Source organism: Atta cephalotes (genome assembly GCF_000143395.1).
Source record: "Atta cephalotes unplaced genomic scaffold scaffold00002, whole genome shotgun sequence".
In the NCBI taxonomy this organism is placed as follows: Eukaryota; Metazoa; Arthropoda; class Insecta; order Hymenoptera; family Formicidae; genus Atta; species Atta cephalotes.
Genome location: NW_012130066.1, coordinates 3,098,857 through 3,118,349, shown reverse-complemented (window position 1 = coordinate 3,118,349; position 19,493 = coordinate 3,098,857). Strand labels below are relative to the sequence as shown.

At 35.9% G+C, this 19,493-nt stretch overlaps 1 protein-coding gene across 1 annotated transcript in view; it reads right to left on the bottom strand.

The window, feature by feature from the left end:
• The window catches only part of LOC105620136 (apolipophorins), a 28,286-nt gene that overhangs the window by 4,122 nt on the left and 4,671 nt on the right, over window positions 1–19,493 (bottom strand). Inside the window, exons 2-19 of the mRNA XM_012201647.1 lie at window positions 16,971–16,997; window positions 16,701–16,885; window positions 15,902–16,084; window positions 11,255–15,826; window positions 10,647–11,156; window positions 10,154–10,340; window positions 9,771–9,987; window positions 8,398–8,690; window positions 5,871–6,065; window positions 5,505–5,731; window positions 4,534–5,026; window positions 4,117–4,301; window positions 3,805–4,025; window positions 2,939–3,512; window positions 2,550–2,797; window positions 2,039–2,279; window positions 1,295–1,531; window positions 361–500 (exon numbers count right to left, since the gene is read on the bottom strand). Of these exons, the coding sequence (XP_012057037.1) occupies window positions 361–500; window positions 1,295–1,531; window positions 2,039–2,279; window positions 2,550–2,797; window positions 2,939–3,512; window positions 3,805–4,025; window positions 4,117–4,301; window positions 4,534–5,026; window positions 5,505–5,731; window positions 5,871–6,065; window positions 8,398–8,690; window positions 9,771–9,987; window positions 10,154–10,340; window positions 10,647–11,156; window positions 11,255–15,826; window positions 15,902–16,084; window positions 16,701–16,885; window positions 16,971–16,997 (8,935 nt within the window). The remainder of the gene's footprint in view (window positions 1–360; window positions 501–1,294; window positions 1,532–2,038; window positions 2,280–2,549; window positions 2,798–2,938; window positions 3,513–3,804; window positions 4,026–4,116; window positions 4,302–4,533; window positions 5,027–5,504; window positions 5,732–5,870; window positions 6,066–8,397; window positions 8,691–9,770; window positions 9,988–10,153; window positions 10,341–10,646; window positions 11,157–11,254; window positions 15,827–15,901; window positions 16,085–16,700; window positions 16,886–16,970; window positions 16,998–19,493) is intronic.

Genomic DNA, 19,493 nt, shown 5'->3' with positions numbered 1-19,493 from the left:
ACTTAAACTTTAAAATTAAGTTAAAGTTAAATTAAACGGGTAAAACGGGGTTACGTTACGTCGACGTAAGAAGTTACTATGAGTATATATACACAACACACACACACACACACACACACACACACACACACACACACACACAAGAATTATCTTATTTTCTAATGCGATAAATACATTTAATCTTATCGTCTTTTCATAAATTGTTATTTATCAAATTTCAAATATTTGAACTGGGTAGTTGCAAACTGAAGCAGTGCTCATTTGAACTTTTCATTCCGTACAGCTAAATTTACGGCATCATATTTTCTCTATGCAATCTGACAATTTAATCGTATTTTTTTAAATGGCGAATGCACTTACTTCAAAGTAGACTTCTGGCCGGAGAAGTAGTCGGTACAGACTGGATTACGTTGCTTCGTCTTGTGATCGATCGCGTTCACAGCCGGGCAATCGGGCTTCAGTTTGTATCCGTTAGCAAATTCAGTCTCGCTCTCAGTAATCTGTTTCAATTGCGAAAAAGGCGCTTTTAGAGATCACTGCAAGCACTGCAAATCTCTACCGTATTACGACGTAAGATCCTTTCGTTGCAAAACACTCGTCGTATTTATTTTTATTTTCGAAAATAGAACATTTAATTTTATTCTTGCAGACAGATGAAATTTTGCATACTGAAATATGACATACTTTATCTTTTCATTTAAGAGTACAGATATAGAAACGTTGGTTCCAGTTTCGCACACAAACTACTTAGGATATCTATCTCGCAACGAAAGAATGCTGATCTCCTTGGGAATTTGTGATCCCTTCGGAAAAGAATTATGCCGTATCACGATAGATATTTGTCTATTGATCGAAGCGAAAACTTTGGAATAAAAGCAAAAGTATATAAAGAACATGATTTATAGTCTAGCGATATTACCACAAGGTCTTATGAATAGAAGCGCGACGCCGAGAAAATGAGAGACGAGCTTCCGAGAACAGGAAGCAGATCATATTAAATATTTATAACGTGTGTACATTTTTCATTTTGCTTCTAGCGTACTTAAGCTATCAGTTCCGACTTTTCTCATAATAGAATTAATTAAAGAAGGAGAGAATATTTTTTATACTTATATTATTCTGCTGTATGCAAAGAAGTCGCTTTTTTAATCCATCATAATTAAAAAATAATTTATGAAATCTTCGTTAATGAAATCCTTTTAAGAATTATTGTGCAATGTTATAACTGAGCTTTTGCCTCTGATATTTCTGCACGAGGAGCTATTTATTTAACAATAAAACAAGTTACACTCACCTTTCCGGATGGCAATGTATAGTCGTCGTAATGCTCGTTGTTGCCATCACCGAGAAGACCGCGTAATTTTCCGTGATAAAAGCCGGACACGTGAACTACGCAAAGCATTGCAGAGTGTTTAGGACTGCATACAACGTGTACACCGTAGTCGGATTTGATGTTCGGAATCGAGACCAGGAACGCGTGCAGATTCTTCGTATTGGCTGGGAAATCGGCCGGTTTGTTATTCACCAGGATCTGAAAAAAAGAAAAATGCGCGAATACAATTGTGTGTGAAAATATTGAACGAAAACATTAAAAAAAGAGTTTCTTAAAAAGAAAAATAAAACGTAAAAATGAGCAGAAAATTGCGGAAAATGGACGCGAAGTCAGTGCGATTTCACGCTCGTAGTAACAGAGTTTGGACGAAAGATGAACAACAGCGATTTTTATTCCTTCCTCGCTCAGTACGTCTATAAGAGAAGCGACGCGAGGATAATAGAGTTTGACTTGTCAGCAAAGTTTGGAACTCCCTAGTAAACTTACAAAGTTACAGTTCAATACGGGATTGCATTATAAGACTCGTACACGGAATACCATATGAGAGCGATCTAGTGGTTTCACCTTCCCACACATCCTTTCTCTCTTTCTCGTTTCCTTCTCTCCAAACTATTTGCCCCGTTCTCAATTCATGTCACATACAGCACCAACCTAACTTACCAGCGCTATAGGAAATTGGTTAAGAGATAAGAGAAATAAACTTACGTTGCCATTGTTCTTCAGTGTGATGCTCTCTTTAGGCTCTGTTACGGTCACACTAACCAGATTTCCTTTGTTAAAATTGGCGACGACAGAGAAATTGCCATCCTGCATATCCTGGGCCAAGATGTAAGTGCAATCACCAGGCATACTGAGATGATTGCCATCGAAAGTGAAAATATGTCCTCCATCAATGACGATGCCGATTTTGCTGAAGGGAGGTACGATGTCAGAAATCAGAGTTGGCCTGTTTAAAATACAAAAAATGATTAACGTTAGTTAATCACTGATTAACATTATTACTGATTACATTGATTAATATTATATTTCTCTAACGAAAACTGTAACATTTATCTTCAATTTTGATAAAAATAAACAGAAAAATATAAAACGTGTAATAAAACGAAATTAGAAAGTTAGAAAAGAAATAATATATATATACATGTGTGTGTGTGCGCGCGCACGCGCGCGTGTGTGTGTGTGTGTGTGTGTGTGTGTGTGTGTGGAAAAGACGAACCTGTAGGTGTAGTACAGATCCATGAGAGATGGTAATTCGTTATTGCGTATCAGATTGACGAGAGACACTTTGAATGATGTGATCACTGGCAATTTCGATAACATTTCAAACTCCGCGGGAAAATTAGCCTCAAAAAAGTTATCTATGAAGCTCTTTAAGCTACCATTGGATTCCAGAAGTTTGATGAGAGATGCAATGGCATCGAACATATGATTATAGATCTTCTTGATCTCACTGGAATTATCGACCTACGCAAGACGATTGCATTTTATTATTTCAGGAACTTTACTATTTTAGTAATTTCGGACCATTTGAAGGGTACTTCCGATCGTTTGAAGGGTACTACTTGAAATGGCAAAATGTGACGTAAGACGGGTAAGGAAACTTACTTTCTCGTGTTTGACGTGCTTCATGATGTATTCATAAGTAGCGCTGAAGAGCTGTCGAAGTTCCTCGGTCGGTAGCATGGACTTTATGACCTCGCTGAATTCATGAATGGAGGCTAATACGGTTTCCGGAATTTTAAGGTTTAGGATATCTTGATATTGCTGTTTTACGATATCGAAGATTGGTAACGCTTTCATTTGATTCTTCAACAAAACGAAAAATTCCTCGATGTCTTTCTTAAATTTCGCGAAGATCTTAAATATGATCTTAGCAATGTCTTGAGCGATCTCCGAAGCCACGATTGCTAATTCTTTCAGTTCTTTCTGATGTTCATTAATCACAGTGAGTAACGTCTTGAGATAAGCCATAGAAACATTGACGACGCTATCGATGAAATTGATGTATGCATTAGCTATCTTGTTATAGGATTCTTTTAGTTGAGGATAAACTGTATTCCATGCTTCTTCGAATTTGGATATTATTTCAGCGTACTCTTTTTCAAGTTCGTTTAATCGTATGGTTATTTGTTTCAAGCTATCCCTTATAGCCTGGATAATAGTTCCGAAGTATTTATTGCTGAAAGAATACGATCGATAAGTATGTACGCGATAATTTAACGAGACCTACGAATGATTTAAATTTCAACTTAAAAGGATATATTTATATATGTGTTATTATTATTATATATATTATAATAAATATGTAGTAATTATATATGCAGAAATATTATAAATATTAAATATTATAAATGTTTATTACTATCTTTCACAAAGTAGAAAATTGCATGAATGCTGAATGTGATGTAAAATTGAAAAGGATTATAAAGTATATAATTAACGATAATTATTAAAGATTATTGAGTTCTTACAAGGTAGCCTGTATGTCTTTGATGGTCTGATCAGCTTGGAGTTCGTTCTTCAGCTTGTTTAATTCAGTCTCGTAATAATCCGAAAGTGACTTGAAGTTTGGTTGAGCTTTCTTCAAATGTTCCACGAGATCTTTCAATTCTCTTTCTGCTTCGTTGCCTATATCGTTGGAGACATCCTTGAATTGTTTCAATAGCCCGATGCTGTGGCTTCGATAATGTTCCTAAATTATATTATTAATATAATCAGTGAAGCGATACTACAGTCATCACATCGCATGATGTGACACACAATTGTTGTTAAAATGTACTCACGAGCACGTGGATAACATTGTCCTTGTTGTAGCCGAAGTCAGGTTTCAGGAACTTTTCTTCATCAAGGTGGATCAAACCACGGAACAAATTCTTCTTCTCTCCAGCTTTGAAAGCGTCAGCATGAATCTCGGCCAGTTGTCCAAGCACAACACGTCCTTCGATGATAAGCTTCGTGTTGGGATTGTCTGAAAACATCGAAAGATCAATTCATATAGATTTATGATATAAAATATGATCATAGTTTATAATTATATATACATTTTTATAATTATATATGATTAAAAGCAAATATATATAATAACAATTTCACAGCGATATCTGGATTTAATATAACAATACGTCATTAAAGCAAAAAATATATAAATATATATTCTCTTTTTCTCAAGGATAAAATACATAATTTAAAATAAACTTTACCTTGCTGGTATTCCGAATATGTGAAACTGTTGAAATCATGCGCTTCGAAATTAACTATAATAGGTTTATTGCCCACAATCACGATTTCCGAGTCAAACTTCTGCAGATTTTTTTTAAATTGCAATTTTGTGTCAAATTTAAGGAGTTCCTTATTAGGTGAGGTTACAAGCAGATGCGCTTCGTTATAATTCGCAGAGAACAGAACACCTAGACTCTTTGGTTTCTGATGTACATCCGTGTATGATAACATGCTGCCGAAACCGAATTGAGAATCCGAGATCGCCAAATGTGATTTCAAGTCAACTTTGAGTTGTTGCCCACGGCTGTTCACTTCAATTACGCTGGTGATGTTGTGACCCTTGTCAAGATTCTGTCGGTTTAATTTCGCCACCACGTTGATTTTCTGCGTTTTCTTGGCGAAGACATCGATATCTACGTTTGCGTCTAGCAGATGGTCGCCGCCGTAATGAAGTTTACCTTTCACTGCCATATCCTGATTGAGAGAAATTCGCATTCGAAGTGATTTAAAAATCAAATATCAAACTAACTGGCAATTGACTGACTCGAAATAATGAGTATGTGATAAAATAAAAAACAAGCTGAACATAAATCGGGCATAAATCCACAGAGAATGCATTATATATTGCATTATATATTGCCTTTTTTATAGCCAAGTAGCTCGATGAAACTCAACGCTAGATTGCAAGAAAATCGACAATAAAAGCTTTGTCGAGGTGCATTCTCTCCCTCTCTCTTTCTCGCTAGTTTTATATTATATGAAAGCTTTGACCTTATTTGCGTAGAAATTGGAAGCAAATTGGAAATGCTTTTTTAGTTCATTTTTTGTTTAACATCGAATGTCATTCAATGTAATTTCTACATACAGATTTAAAAATCTCGGACGTCATTCAATGTAATTTCTATGTATAGATTAAAAAAATCTCTTTGTGGAAATATATCCGCTGACGTACCTTTGGCTGAGATGGATATATGAATTTGACCTCTCCGCTGATAGATCCACTATTCTTCTCGATATTAATATCGCCGTTGGCGGTTAGACCAGTTTTGTCGGAAGGCTTGTTCTTTCTGTCCAAGTAAACGGAAACATCGACTTTAAATGCTCCGGTTTGTTTCGTCTTCGGCAAGTCAAATGTGCCAATGACAGCCAACTCGCGACTGGGTAAAGTCAGAATGACAGCTATGAAAAAGAATAACAGGCGAGTTTTAATTTTTATCTTAACGATTAATTTTGAAGCTAAAACATGCGCGCAATTGTGATATTTATTATATTAATTATTATAATAAAGATTATTAATAGAAAAGTAGAATTTTTTTACCGCTTTCTTTAGAATGAACGTAGACTTTGTAGGAATACTGGGAGTTGTCCTTCGAAGAGTGTAAGTACAAGTTTGCAGAGTGATCAAGTTTGGAATCTTTAACTACGGTGTTCGTTTTTAATCCAAATTCAACCGGCACGTTGAATTTCTTCAGATCTACTTCCACTGTTAATTCATGATCCACATTATTCTTATCTGTGAAATGAACGAAAATATAAATTATGAGAATTGTTCTGCGAAAGGTCGACACTAAAAAGTAATGGATAAGAATGTCTTTAATAATCTCTCATTCTGAGATGATATCTCATACAATACTTTTAATATACATTGATCCATTTCTTTAATTTTATTTTTTTTTTATTTACCAAGCTGTAATTAACACTAATAAGAATTTTTATTAAATACTAAATTAAAAAATTATTATCAAATAAAATTGAATAATCGAAACCATTAGACAAGTTAATTAAGAATCCAATGATTGAACGTGTGATATTTCAGTAACTTTGTTTTTAATTTTCGATTTGACTTTCTTGACATTTATCAAGCTGCAACAATTAACACTAATAAGAATTTTTAATAAATATCAAATTATAAAATTATTATCAAATAAGATTGGAGAAGAATAATTAAAATTATTAGACAAATTGAAAAATCCAATGAGTAAACGCATGATATTTCACAATCAGAGATAAAAAGCAACAATTGTGATAAAATTATAAACAAACATATATTTGAACATATATTTTTTATAAAGTATAATCGGACTGTATTGTAAAAGGATCATAATGTATTAATTTCTCATTAGAAACTCGTTTTGTTGCCTCATTTACATGCAGGTAGCCTCGGTCGATGTTAATCGTGGAAATTTTATTTCCGTAAACTCTCGAGGCCCGATAGGCCACAGCCATCAAATTGATCCCGAGGGAGGGAGAGGTAAGGGTGGGAAAAAAAAAATAAAACGAAGTAAACTTTATCGCGCTACACGTCATCGCAGTACTAGAAAGGATTAAGACGCGTGTACGTCAGCGGAGCACACGCCCTTGCGGCGTGACGTCATTCCGCATCGTCGAGCAACTTCTTTTTTTTTTCCTTATGTATTGCTCCATGTATAACTCCGCTACCACCCGCCACCATCCGCAATAGTCACGCCTGTCTTCTCGCATCGCGATCTTTGCGACACGATCTCATCAAGGAAGAAAGGGAGAAGGACAGAAAAAAAGAGAGAAAGGAAAGAAAGTAAAAAAAAAGCATGAATTGTGCACTCGAGTTAATGCGGCGGCACGTCGCTGTCGCTTGCAATCGTTCTCCATCACCACTTTCACCACCACCACCACTACCACCACCACCACTAACCGCAACGTCGTCGTCGCGCATAGAGATGCAATTCCAGAGCTCTATTAATAACTAAGGCGAGGCACGAATTAGGCGCAGATCACGCGAGAATAGAACGTCTATCGACCGAGATCCGCTTTAGGCCCTGCGAATAAGGGGTAGTAATACACAACATGTATCCTCTTCTGCGAAATTCTATCGTACATACGTGTGCGTATGTATACATAGGGATTGCGACGTGTTGCGCACTCCTGCGTAATATGCATGCGATAGACGATGACGAGGACGATAAGATGCTTCCATGCGTTGTCGGTGGATGGTCCACTGTCGGATCGAAAGTTTCTCTAATTATTCAAAAGGAGGTGGATCTGCATGTATAAATGAAAGCCATGATAAAGATGATTTCCTGAGAGACATCACGAGGGAACGATACAATTCGGTATCTTTTGTGTGGCTTGCGAGGATTTATTATTATCATATACGATCCCCGTGTATTTTTTTTTGTATTTTTACGAATTCAAGCCCGTTGCGACGAAGCATGTCTTAATAAAGGGCCGGCCCAGCACGCAAAGCGAGGTAGCCTATCATCGAGGTAACGTATTTCCACAGGAGCACCTGTGGAAATATCTACCGTTCTTTATTTATGAAAGGCTTTTTTATTACAGTATATTGTTGAACTCATGCTGTAATTTTCGTTTCATCGAGATTAAACGGGAGCACGCTAATAGTAAATTATTAATATATTACATACGCTTATAATAACGTTATTGTAATAGTATTATTATAATAGTATTATTATAATAGCATTATTATAATAGCAACACATTGTTGTTTTATTTCATGGACTATAAATTTTCAATAGCTTTCTGATTTTCAATAGCTTTCTGTTTTTCAATTTCAGTTAATGAGAAAATAAATAACGGAAAAGAATACTTGAGAAAAAGGAGAGATATTGCAGAATGTGAAAACAAATGTAAAAATAAATTAAATATTCGATATAATATTAAAATTTAAATATTCGATTATATACAACCTAAATCCAATCTTATTTGATAAACATCGTTTAAAAGATCATATATATATATATATATATATATATATATATACATATATATATATACGTAAACTGCCTCTCTTACGATGATTGCAATCTTTTTTTCAAGAAAAATAACTTAACACGAAATTTGTGACTTACTGTCGGCGTCGTAGCTCGATTGAAGCTTGAAATGAGCGCAATCCTTGCTCAACTCGCAGTAGCTGTTGAAAACGAGGACCTCCTTGTTCGAGAGCTTCAGCTCGCCCACGATAGCTACCGGATCGAACTTAGCGTTCAGGACGATTACCATGCCGGATTCGCCATCCTTCTCGCGAGTCAATTGCTGGCGAGTATACTTGAAGGAGGAGCTCTTCGTGTCCTCGCCTATCTTAAGATTGCCGTTTCCTTCGATGGTGATTTTACCGGCCTCGTCGCGTTTCTTGTAGTTTGTGCTGCGAATAAATCACGTATTTTAAATACATTCATTTTCTTCTTTTTCACGCATTATATTATCCCTTACGTTGTTTCATTCTAAATTTCAATTTCTCCTCAATTTTCTTTGTAAAATTGTGTTTAGAGAAAGAATAAACAGCTACAGGTATTTCTAAATGTTCTAACGACTAAATATCCGGCGTCAAAATTAATATTCCCGTTTTTATCATTCTTTTATTCGAATAATATACAGATATTTTTATTAGATGATGAAAATAAATGTTTGTAATACTTTTTATAACGCCACGCGATCGATATTCTACATTTTCGGCTAAACCTAACCGCTTAACCCCTTTTTACGTTTTACGGTTCGATCGAAATGATTTCGATGAGACACGAATAAAAAGGACTGCGGCAGTTGGAATGTATTCTCGGAAACCACTTGAATTAATTTTAGCGAGTGAATCGATGAAATTACATAGCGGGGTGAACGGAGATACGATTTCTGTTGTATCTCTGATCTCCTTTAAAAACGACCTCGCGGCCTTTCGTTAATTACTTGCAGACATCTTCTATTCTTTGTTTTGTCACCACGTAAGCGATCGATCTTACGCGCAAGAGATATCCATATCGCTTTCAGAAAACATCGTTTAAAATTAGCAAGAATATCGACCTTAGCAGAAGCGACAGGATCGCTAAATAGGAGTCAGGATTGTTTAAGAAAGCGAATTATAGATTTCCTGTGTTTCAAATGCAATCTCATCTTCACGCGCTCGTACATAGAAAAAACGATTTTGCGTCCATAAAATTTTAAGAAAATACAGATCTAGAAATAATTTTATTAGATTATTAAAATAATTGGAGGACATTCAAGTTGATTACTGGAATATAAAAATTTTTTACAGCATTGCTGAGTTTCTTATATAATTATTTTGATGACAATATTCTTTTTAGATATTTCAACAAAATCATTCTTTCCGCGTATAAATTATTTTCTCATCCAGATTAATTCCATTACTAGCTTTAAAATACGACATAGGATCATTGTTTCGAATTGTTGCATGAGTTCGGCACATTTCTGTATATGAAATGCAGCGTACCTTCCGGTTACAATATTTTTGCCGTCGCTAGTGACAGTGATGATTATTCGCCTGCCGGTCTTGGCGGTAGGTTTGTTAGCGATTTCGGCGTGAATCTTACGATGCTTGAGCTTGTCGCTGTCCAAATTAATGTTAATCATGAAATTGTCGATGCCATTCAGATTGACGTGCGCGTCGGCAATGGCAAAGCCTTTCGGCGTCTCGACTTTCCATTCGCCTGAAAACAAATTTATTTAGCTCGTGTAACATTTAGAAGAATGTAAGGCGAACAATGTTACTTGTCTAAATAAAAATGTAACAATAAATATATATTATATTTTGCAGTAGAAAAAGTAAAAAACAGATAATTTAATATTGTTTTGCTTGAATTCAATGAAAATTACCTGTATATTCATGTTCACCAATTTTATTGAATTTCGAGAGTAATTCTGTTTTTCCCGCCGGAGAAGTGCTAATTATGTGTATCATCGGAGAGATGTTGCCGCTTTGAATTTCGCTCTTAAGCGTGTATTTTGTGTTGTCCAAAGTCAAGGCTGCATCAGTTTTTCTTAGTTGTCCATCCTTTTCTCTCTTCAAAGAAAAAAAATTAAATACGAATGATAGATAGTTAGTGTCATCCTGCGGCAATCTTAGCGAGTGCCGTAAATTTTATTTTGCTTTAAACACCACGCTGCTTACGTTGCCAGCGGTAAACTATTATAAATGACGCAATGTGGAGAAGCACAAGGGAGCAATATCTGACCGGAATAATCCCGAGAGATTTGCACATAATTCAGTTAGCGAATCGTAATCAGTGACGGGAAGGATCTTAGTTTAAATCTTAAGTAAAAAGTTGTTACATATGAAGAATAATTAAAAGTATTGTAAAAACGGTACCTCGTGCTTGAGTTCAAGGTCGATACTATGCAGCTTCTCGTATGGGGTGGTGGCCTTGGCCTTTACATCGATGTGCGTTAAATCTCGATTGTATATGACGGGATTGAGCGCGAAAGTTATCTCCTTCTGATCATACTTGACGATTGTGTTGGTGGTAAGAGTTGCCTTGTTATCATTAGGTTCGTACTTAAAATGATCCTTGAGAGAAATAGGCGGTATCTTGAGAATAGTCAGATCGAATTGCAAGTCGCTCTCATAAGAATGTTCGTAGTCATAGATTCCAGAGCTCTTGAAAGCTCCATCGAGCTTGATAGATTTATCGTCATTATAAGTGAGCGTCGTCGATTCTTTCAGACTAACGATACCGGTCGGTTCAGATTGGACCAGTAGATCGTGCGAGTAGTCGAACTTGATGTTACGTAATTTTTCTGACGGCAATATCAATTCCACGTTACCTTTGATCGTGCAGGGCTTGTCAATGTCATTGCCGGGAATGTAGTTTCCGGAACTCTGCGAACAATAATGCAAATTTACACATCTAGTTTTATAGATGCTTGCTACGCCTATGTCCATGACAGGAGAGATATCAAAAAAGTTATTGCGCTTACCTTCAGTTGGAAGTCTTTGCCACAGGAAGAAGACCCTTTGTAGGACAGTTTGCTATTATCGTCCTCGGTAGATTCGTATTGCAGATTGAACGGTCGTGACATACGCGATCCTGACAGATTTAAGTTGATCCCCTCGATTTTCTTGTGGCCATTGGTATCGACAAGTTTTTTTAGGCCTAAATCTAATTGCCCATTGTCACCATTCAAATCGACAGCCTTCAATTGTATGTTCTTTAAGAATGTGTACGTTTTCTCATCAAAGTCGGTAACGTCATCAACATATGTGAGTTTTCGCGATTTTCCGCCTTTAGATTCATGGTCTTCTAACTGACCATTCATGTGTATGGTATATTTTTGGTTTTCATTCTTCTTAGATGTACGTTTGAAATTAGCAACTAAGTAACGACCGCTCGGTAATGTAACGTCTGTTCCGACGGTCAGCTCGCCCTCGTGTATGGTGCCATCTAACTTACCCTTGCCGTTCAGTTCAAACTTATGGTTTATTATCTCGATCACGTTCTTTGTATCTATAGCATTTTTCTTTATGTCATTTGCGGTGGATAGTTTGATACGTTTTTTCGGATCCTTCTCCGCATCAAGTAGAAGCTCAAAGTTGCCATTGTGTTGCGTGCCGCTCACTGTCAAGTCGCCGGTTCCCTTGATCTTCCGATTGATCTTTGGCAAATCAATGTTGAGCTGCGCATTACCTTTGCCGTTCTGCATCGATATCTGTCCCGCGACGTTCAGGTAACTCTTCACGTTCAAGATCAAATTGCCTTGAGGATTCGCGCCTTGCTGCAACTTTAGTAGGAAATCGACGTATTTGACGTCACTGACAGTGACATACGCTTGCGACTGAATATTGGGACGCTCGACATTCAAACTGCCAAAAACTTTAACTTTTTTGTCGTCCAGCTTCAAGTCGCTATCCAGCTCAAAGTTTAAGTTTTTGTTATTCTTATCGTGATTGTATGTAACCAATGCATCGGCCTCATATTTACCTCCCGGTATAAGCTCGAGCTTGTTCTTGTATTTGCTCTTATGTGCATCAACAATCGTGCGCTTGGACTCTAATTTGATACTGTTCTGTAAGAGCTCGCCTTCGAATTCGATCTCATAGTCGCCTGCTTTGACTTTATTTTGTTCCGCGCACAGCTTTGAGCCAAACTTGAATTTTTCATAACCAATTTGAATCTCACCCTCGAGAGAATTAGGTTTAGCCTTGCCTGCGAGCTCCAACTTTAACTTCGCAGCTGGATACGAGATCTTGGTAGAGCTACCCACGACGAAGTTTTGCCCGTCTTTATTTGGTTTGGCGATAGCATGATGTTCGAGACTGAAACGATTTGTTTTGGAGTTCTGATCTGGACCGTGAATGAAGATCAGGTTGTATTTGTACTCGTACACATCCTTTTCAAGTTCGGACTGGATGTTAAATCCAATATTGGGATCTTTCGATGGCAATGCCGAAGCGCTGATCGAATAGTAACGATTTTCTTTTTTCTTCCCTTGCAATTTGAGAGCGACGGATTCTTCGCCGTAACTCACTTTCATGTCTAAACCGGCGGTGTTTTCTGCAGATTGAACGTAACCGTCGAGACCGACAAACTTCTGACCACCCGCAACGAGGGCTACATTGTCGAATATGTATTTTTTACCGCCATCCTGATCGATCATTTCTACAGTACCTTGCACCTCATATTGCTGACCGCCGCGAGATGATTTCAGCCCGGACTTGGTATTCGCTAACTTCTCGATATGTTCTGGTATTTTATACTCCAAGATGGGCTTGTATTTTGCACCATTGGCTAAGAGACCGACGCGGCCGTAATACTCCTGATTATCATTGTGCACGGTAACTGTGAGTGAACGCTCTTGAGGTTCTTCTTTTATTACTGCTTCAACAGAGGCTTTCTTGAAGGGAGAATCGAAAGATAGTTTAGCGTGTTTATTGGGCTCGAGAGCAGCTTCACCAGTTAAAGACACACGTCTGTTTGTTTTACTGTTTGGCGTTTCTAGCAGAATCTCAAATGATCTAGACTTGAGTGATTTGTCATGATAGATTTTGAGGTGAACACTGGATAGGTCGATGTTCTCAGTAGTAATGCTGAATTTTGAAGGACCATTCAGAGGGAAGAGTGCTCTTTTTTGCGTCGACTCGATACCATCGTAAGGGAATTCTATGTGGCCGCAAACTGTTATACCCAGAATATTGGACAACTGTTCGAAGCAATCTTTATATAATTTACCCTTACCGAATTTTGCAGCTTTGTAAGTATTCCCAGAACTCAGCAAGACTTCGCTATTAACACTAATTATTTCCTCTTTTTTCTTCGGTGTGCCAACCATTATATCGATACCTTTGCCATTCAATAATTTCACCGTCAAATCGATCGCCGTGTCAGTATGCAATGTACTGACGAATTTCATACCCGATTCTACATCGAATCCTTTAACGACCATGTTAGCAGAAACACGAATGGAGGCACTGGGCGCTAAGCCAAAGTGTATCTCAGCGTTATCCGGGTTCTTTATGATAGCCGGAATATCTATCTTGCCGTGTGTTTTTATATGAACCACACTGGTACCGATCATGTCGAGAGAGAGAGCTGTACCTAGATTTGTCGGATAGATAACCTCTAAATCGAAGAACTGCATGTGACTCTGCAGATTGTGATCAAATTTCTTTATCTTGTTGATTCCATTTTCAAAGTTGTCGAATATCTTGTCGATGATGTATTCTGGCGTTAATTGCGCGGGATTACCGTCGTAAGTTAGATAGGCTAGTTCGACACCGAACAACTTAACGGATAGGTCGAAGTCAAACTGTTCATCTATTTCATTATTCCTTAATTTCACATCCTTTGCGAATTTGTCAAGTTCTCCTTGTTTAACTTCACGCTTGCCACGTAATTTGCTGACTTTTTCTTTGATGTATTTAACGATGCTCTCTACATTATCTACTCCTTTGTCCACTAATTCGTCTACTTCATTGTCCGTCAAACGGCCCTTGGGTCCAAAGTAATGTTCGATCAATCTATCAAGATTCTCGACACGCGTATTGAGCTCAAAATAGTTAATGGATTTTGCGAATATCTCAGTGGTCAAGTTTATATTGATAGAGCGTGGCACGAAGCTATTCTGGCTGAAGATAACATCGCTCTGCACTGTGTCTCCAATACCACCTAAATTATATGACATTTCAGTGTTGAAGGAAAATTTGCGGAAGTCCTCTGGAAATTTGGTTCGCGGTTTGATCTGACTCAGATGTCTCTTCGCCTCGGCTTTAGTCGGATCAGCAGATGCTCGTAGATTACGCAAATGACTTTGGATAAACGATCCAACCTGATTGACAGTTTCCTTATCTAAAGTCTCCTTGAGTCCGCTAACGACGTGCTGACAGGGGCAGGCGACCAAAGATAGATAAGATTTAATTCTGATCTCACTGTCCTCCTCATGATCAGCCAAGACCTTCAGAAGAATATTTTTCCATTTCATGGAGCAGCGAGTAGGCAAACTTTCAATCGCGGTAACTCTGACTCGATTACGGACGTTCTTGTCTTCAGCAATGCTAGCCAATTTCTGTAGAGTACCATCATCGAGATATTGAGTATTACCCAGCGCCTTTAAAGCCGAAACTATAAGATTTTCCTGTTCTCTGGTCTTTGCTTTGCCATTGCCGACTTTCTCACGAATCTTGTGAATGGCTTGCTTGACTTCAGCTACGTTCTCACAATTATGCTCCTGGCAGTGTCTACCGATTACCTGACCGATTCCAAGATAACCAAGACGCGGTAAGTTTGGCTGATCAAGAAGAGAAGTAATGGCAGTTACTGACGGTAGGTTCACATGATCGACAAGAGCGAGACTCGCGTAGAACATGAGAGTTTGGACGCCAGTAAGTTCATGACTCTTTAATAAGTCTACGACCACTTCTGCGGCTTCGCCGCTTCCAGTACGAAAGAGACCGTCCAGAAAGATTTTCTTGTCCAGGATCTTATCGAAACCGTTACCGTTTTTCACTTTCTGATAAATCGCGAAAATATCGTTCTTGCTGCTAAGGCGAAGAACTTTGACGAACTGTGCAAATTTTTCCGCCGCATCATGCTTTACGCTGTCGTGCTCTTCGGCGCTTGCTGCCTTCAAGGCCGCGGCGATGTTGTCGGCTGACGATTTGACGACAGGATGTGGTGCTTCGAAGATCAGGGATTTCGGCTCGGAAACTGGGGCGTTCGGGCTATCACCCTTCTCACCTTTAAGTGTCAGAGTGGTTTGTACGATCGTCTTAGCGCCAATGTCTCCGTTGCTCCAGGGTTTCAACTTGTATGTTTCGACCGAGGTCGCTTTGTTCAGGATACCTCGCTTGAAACGTTGCTCAATCTTTTGATGTGATGACAACAATGGAGTTGATTGAGTGTCAGATTTCTGAGATTCGTAGATTGCAGACACAGGACCAATCCTAATACTCTCACGATGAGAACAACGAAGCAGATCCCTCTCCTTATGAATGACCAATGAGTCACCGTCTTTGTGGAAAGAGAAATCAGTCGGACAGCCGCCGAGCACGTCGATCTAAATATAGCAAATAATTTTGTTACATTGGCATAATTCTATACTAGAGTTTCATGAATAAATCTCAAGATATACCTCATGATGAGTTGTAGAGCCAGATTCTTGAATGATAGCTGATTGGAATAAGGAAGTGACCGCTCTCTTGATGTTGAGAGACGCTTGTGAGTCACCGACTTCGGTACAAACTTCTGTATCGATATGGCCGTCGTGATAGTTGAATTGTAACGCATGTTTTTCAACATCTGGCAGCGATATTGGCTATAAAGTAACATACATATATTTTTACACGCTTACACTCCTTTCATTGTATCGCAATATGTAAAACAAACTTTATCTTTATCTTTATGTTCGTGATTTATATGAAAAAAATAAGAATGTGAAATTTTATATCATGAAACTAGAGTATAATAATTTAATGTTTATAGATAATAGTAAATTTTATATAATTGAATACGAATCATATAAACTATCATAGATTAATTTTCATTGAGAGCAATCAATTAAAAATTTTTATTATTTAAGGGAGGTTATTAAGCGGAATTAAAAGTTTTCTTTCATATTTCTAAAAAAAGTCGAAATCACATCTTCGGATCTCATATATTTCTACATTATTTTAATTTCTATTGTAATTCTTTCCTTGTATATTTATTTTTTGCAATGTTTATTCTTAAAGAAACTTAACTGGCTAATTTAATACTAAAAGACTGTAAAATTAATTACATATTTTAAGTATTAAAAATGTGTTGTTCAATGCTTTTAATACTGTAAGTAATTAATTATTCTCTTTTAATAATAAATTGGTCAATATTAGATTTCTGTAAAGCATAGATATTTTAAGAATACGTGACGTAAGGACAAATAAAAAAATACTTACGGCTCCATTAATTTGTACGCCCTTCAATCGGATCTGTCGAATGCAATCAGGTTTCACTGACAATTCAACAGTACCTTTCAACTTCAAAGTAGCGTCACCTTGAGCATCGGGGACCGATGTTACAGACGTTCCTTCTAAATCGTATATGTATGTGTGTCCTTCTTGATAGCCTTTACCTCCATGCACTGAAGAAAAATCAAATTTATTCAATGAGATTTTTTAAAAATAATTATGACAGATTTTTTTCATAACTTTTAATAATATACTTACTTCCATGGCAGCCGACTGTACACTTATCTATAATAAAAAGAAAATTATGTGTCAATTTTTAGTAACAATTTTAAAAGTATAATTATCTAACAAAGTATTAATATAAATATCATTTATATTAATTTTATTTTAAAATGACACGACCTGTATGATAGAAGGAATGGGAAACGTTAATTATTTCTTTCTTTTTTTACATTAATCAGAAATGTGTTTGCAGAAAAATATAACAAAAGGAATTATAAAACACATATACAAAAACAAAAGAATAACATTTTTTTAATATTAACCTAACATTACTTTAATTTTGAGATTCCAACAATTTTTTGTTGGAATTCGAACTCAAGCGGAAAAAAAGACGGGCCACAATCTATTATGCTTGACGTACAGATTACGTCGATAAAAATATATTTATGCATCGAATGAACTCGGTGCTAGGGTCGAACGTTGATAACGTGTTAATCGTGACTTTCTTGACCCTGGACCATGGAACTCTCATTTTTGTTCGATAGAGAGTGCGGTGCCCGCGGACCTGCAGTTTAATGAGTGCCACTAGTTTTACCCTTTAACATTTAAATTGATTCGAACTAAACTGAAATGATTTTTTAAACGGGAGTTATAAAAGGTAACGTATCAATCAAGGTAGTATTTGTAGTAATTTGACATTTACGTTATGCTCTTTTTAGTTCGACGAATGTTTCAATTTAGATGAATTTTAAGTTATATAAAAGAGTCATTTATTACATTTATCATTATGCTCAGCTTTAAATATAAATATGTATGTATTCAATATGAAACAATTTTCGAATATTTAGATGACATTTATTTTATTATAACGTAACATAATTAAACACATTAATTTTGCATTAGATATTACGAAGAATAATCAATAAATAACTAATATTGATAATTGTTAATGTTGCGCACTGGTCTTTATCTCTAATCTTTATCTCGTTTTTACATTCGGGAAAACAACATTAACGGCAAAATTATGCATGAAGCACAAACAAGACACGACAGATATACAAATAAAGTTGACTAAGTACGCGCAAAAATTTATTTTTTTACAGAATGTTGATAATGTGTATAATTAAATAAAAAAAAGATTGTATTCCATTAAGAACCAATTGGTACGTTTTATTACTAATTGATATAATATCCATATCAACTTACATTTTCGAATTAAAAAACAAACTATTGAGTAAATAATGTGTGAAGAAATAACGGATATCATTAAGCAACTATGACGGAAGTTTAAAGTTCACAAATATCATGAAAACATTAATATCAATTTTACTAGACATATCATATATATAGATCTATTTCGCAATTTATATCATAAATAAATAAAAACCTCGGTTTTTAATGAATAAATAAATAAATATCAAAAAACATTTTAAAATATTATTTCTATGCATAACCTTTTTGCAGAAAGGAAATATATTAATTTATTTTATTTATATTTATTTCTATATATTTGTGCAATTATTCGTCTTATTTGTTATATTTGTTACTTCAATTATTTTTAAAATTTTAAAGTTCTACTTTTTTCTTGAGTTCCATTTCTCTTAAAATTGACACGGAGTCGAAGTTGTTCGATTTTCTTTAGAAGTATATCTAATGTACTACTATATAAATTGTAAATTGTGTAAATTAAGAAAAAATATACTTACAAATAAATTTTTCAATAATAAGATTAGAAATAAGATCGTTTATATATATATATAACTTTTTCATTAACGATAGATTACGAGTCAGACAGATTACAGCTAAATATTACTCAATATCTTATTAAGATTAATCGTAGCGACAAACAAGCATACATACAAGCGCACTTTATACTGAGTTACATAATTGTTTGCTCGACAAAAACTCTAATTGAGTAAAATTAATTTGTGTGATTCGATCAAAATGTTCAACTCTACAAAAATAGCAGAACAAACAGTAGAAAAAAAAGCGAGTTATGTAATTGTATTTATTTACTTGTACGACAATTAGAGTTTTAGAGTTGAAGCGATCAAAATATTTCGCAGCGGAAACAGTTAAATCTAATCTTTACAATTTGTCTAGAAATGTATACCATTGCATATGAAGAATAGAGGACTAGAAGTCCGGTTTTTCCCAAACACTTTCCCGTACTCTTTTTTAAGCTGGATGTCCGAGGATTAATTTTACTTAGAGTTTTTGTCGAGCAAATAATTATGTAACTCAATATAAAGTGCATTGAAAACGTTGTATGCTTGTTTTTCGCTACGATTAATCTTAATAAAATATTGAGTAATATTTAGCTGTAATCTATCGTTAATGAAAAAGTTTACTTAAGTTAGATCTGGTCACCCTAATAAAGAAACTCTACTAACAATAAGAATTTTCTGTTGCTAAGAAAAAGCATAATTCTTTTAATAAATGAGAAAAAATATATTAATTAATTTTTTCTAGAAGAATGATGTGATTAGAGACACAATAAATAAGAATATTCAGATTACACTTTATTTAGACGATGACGTAAGAAAAAGGAGAGAGAGA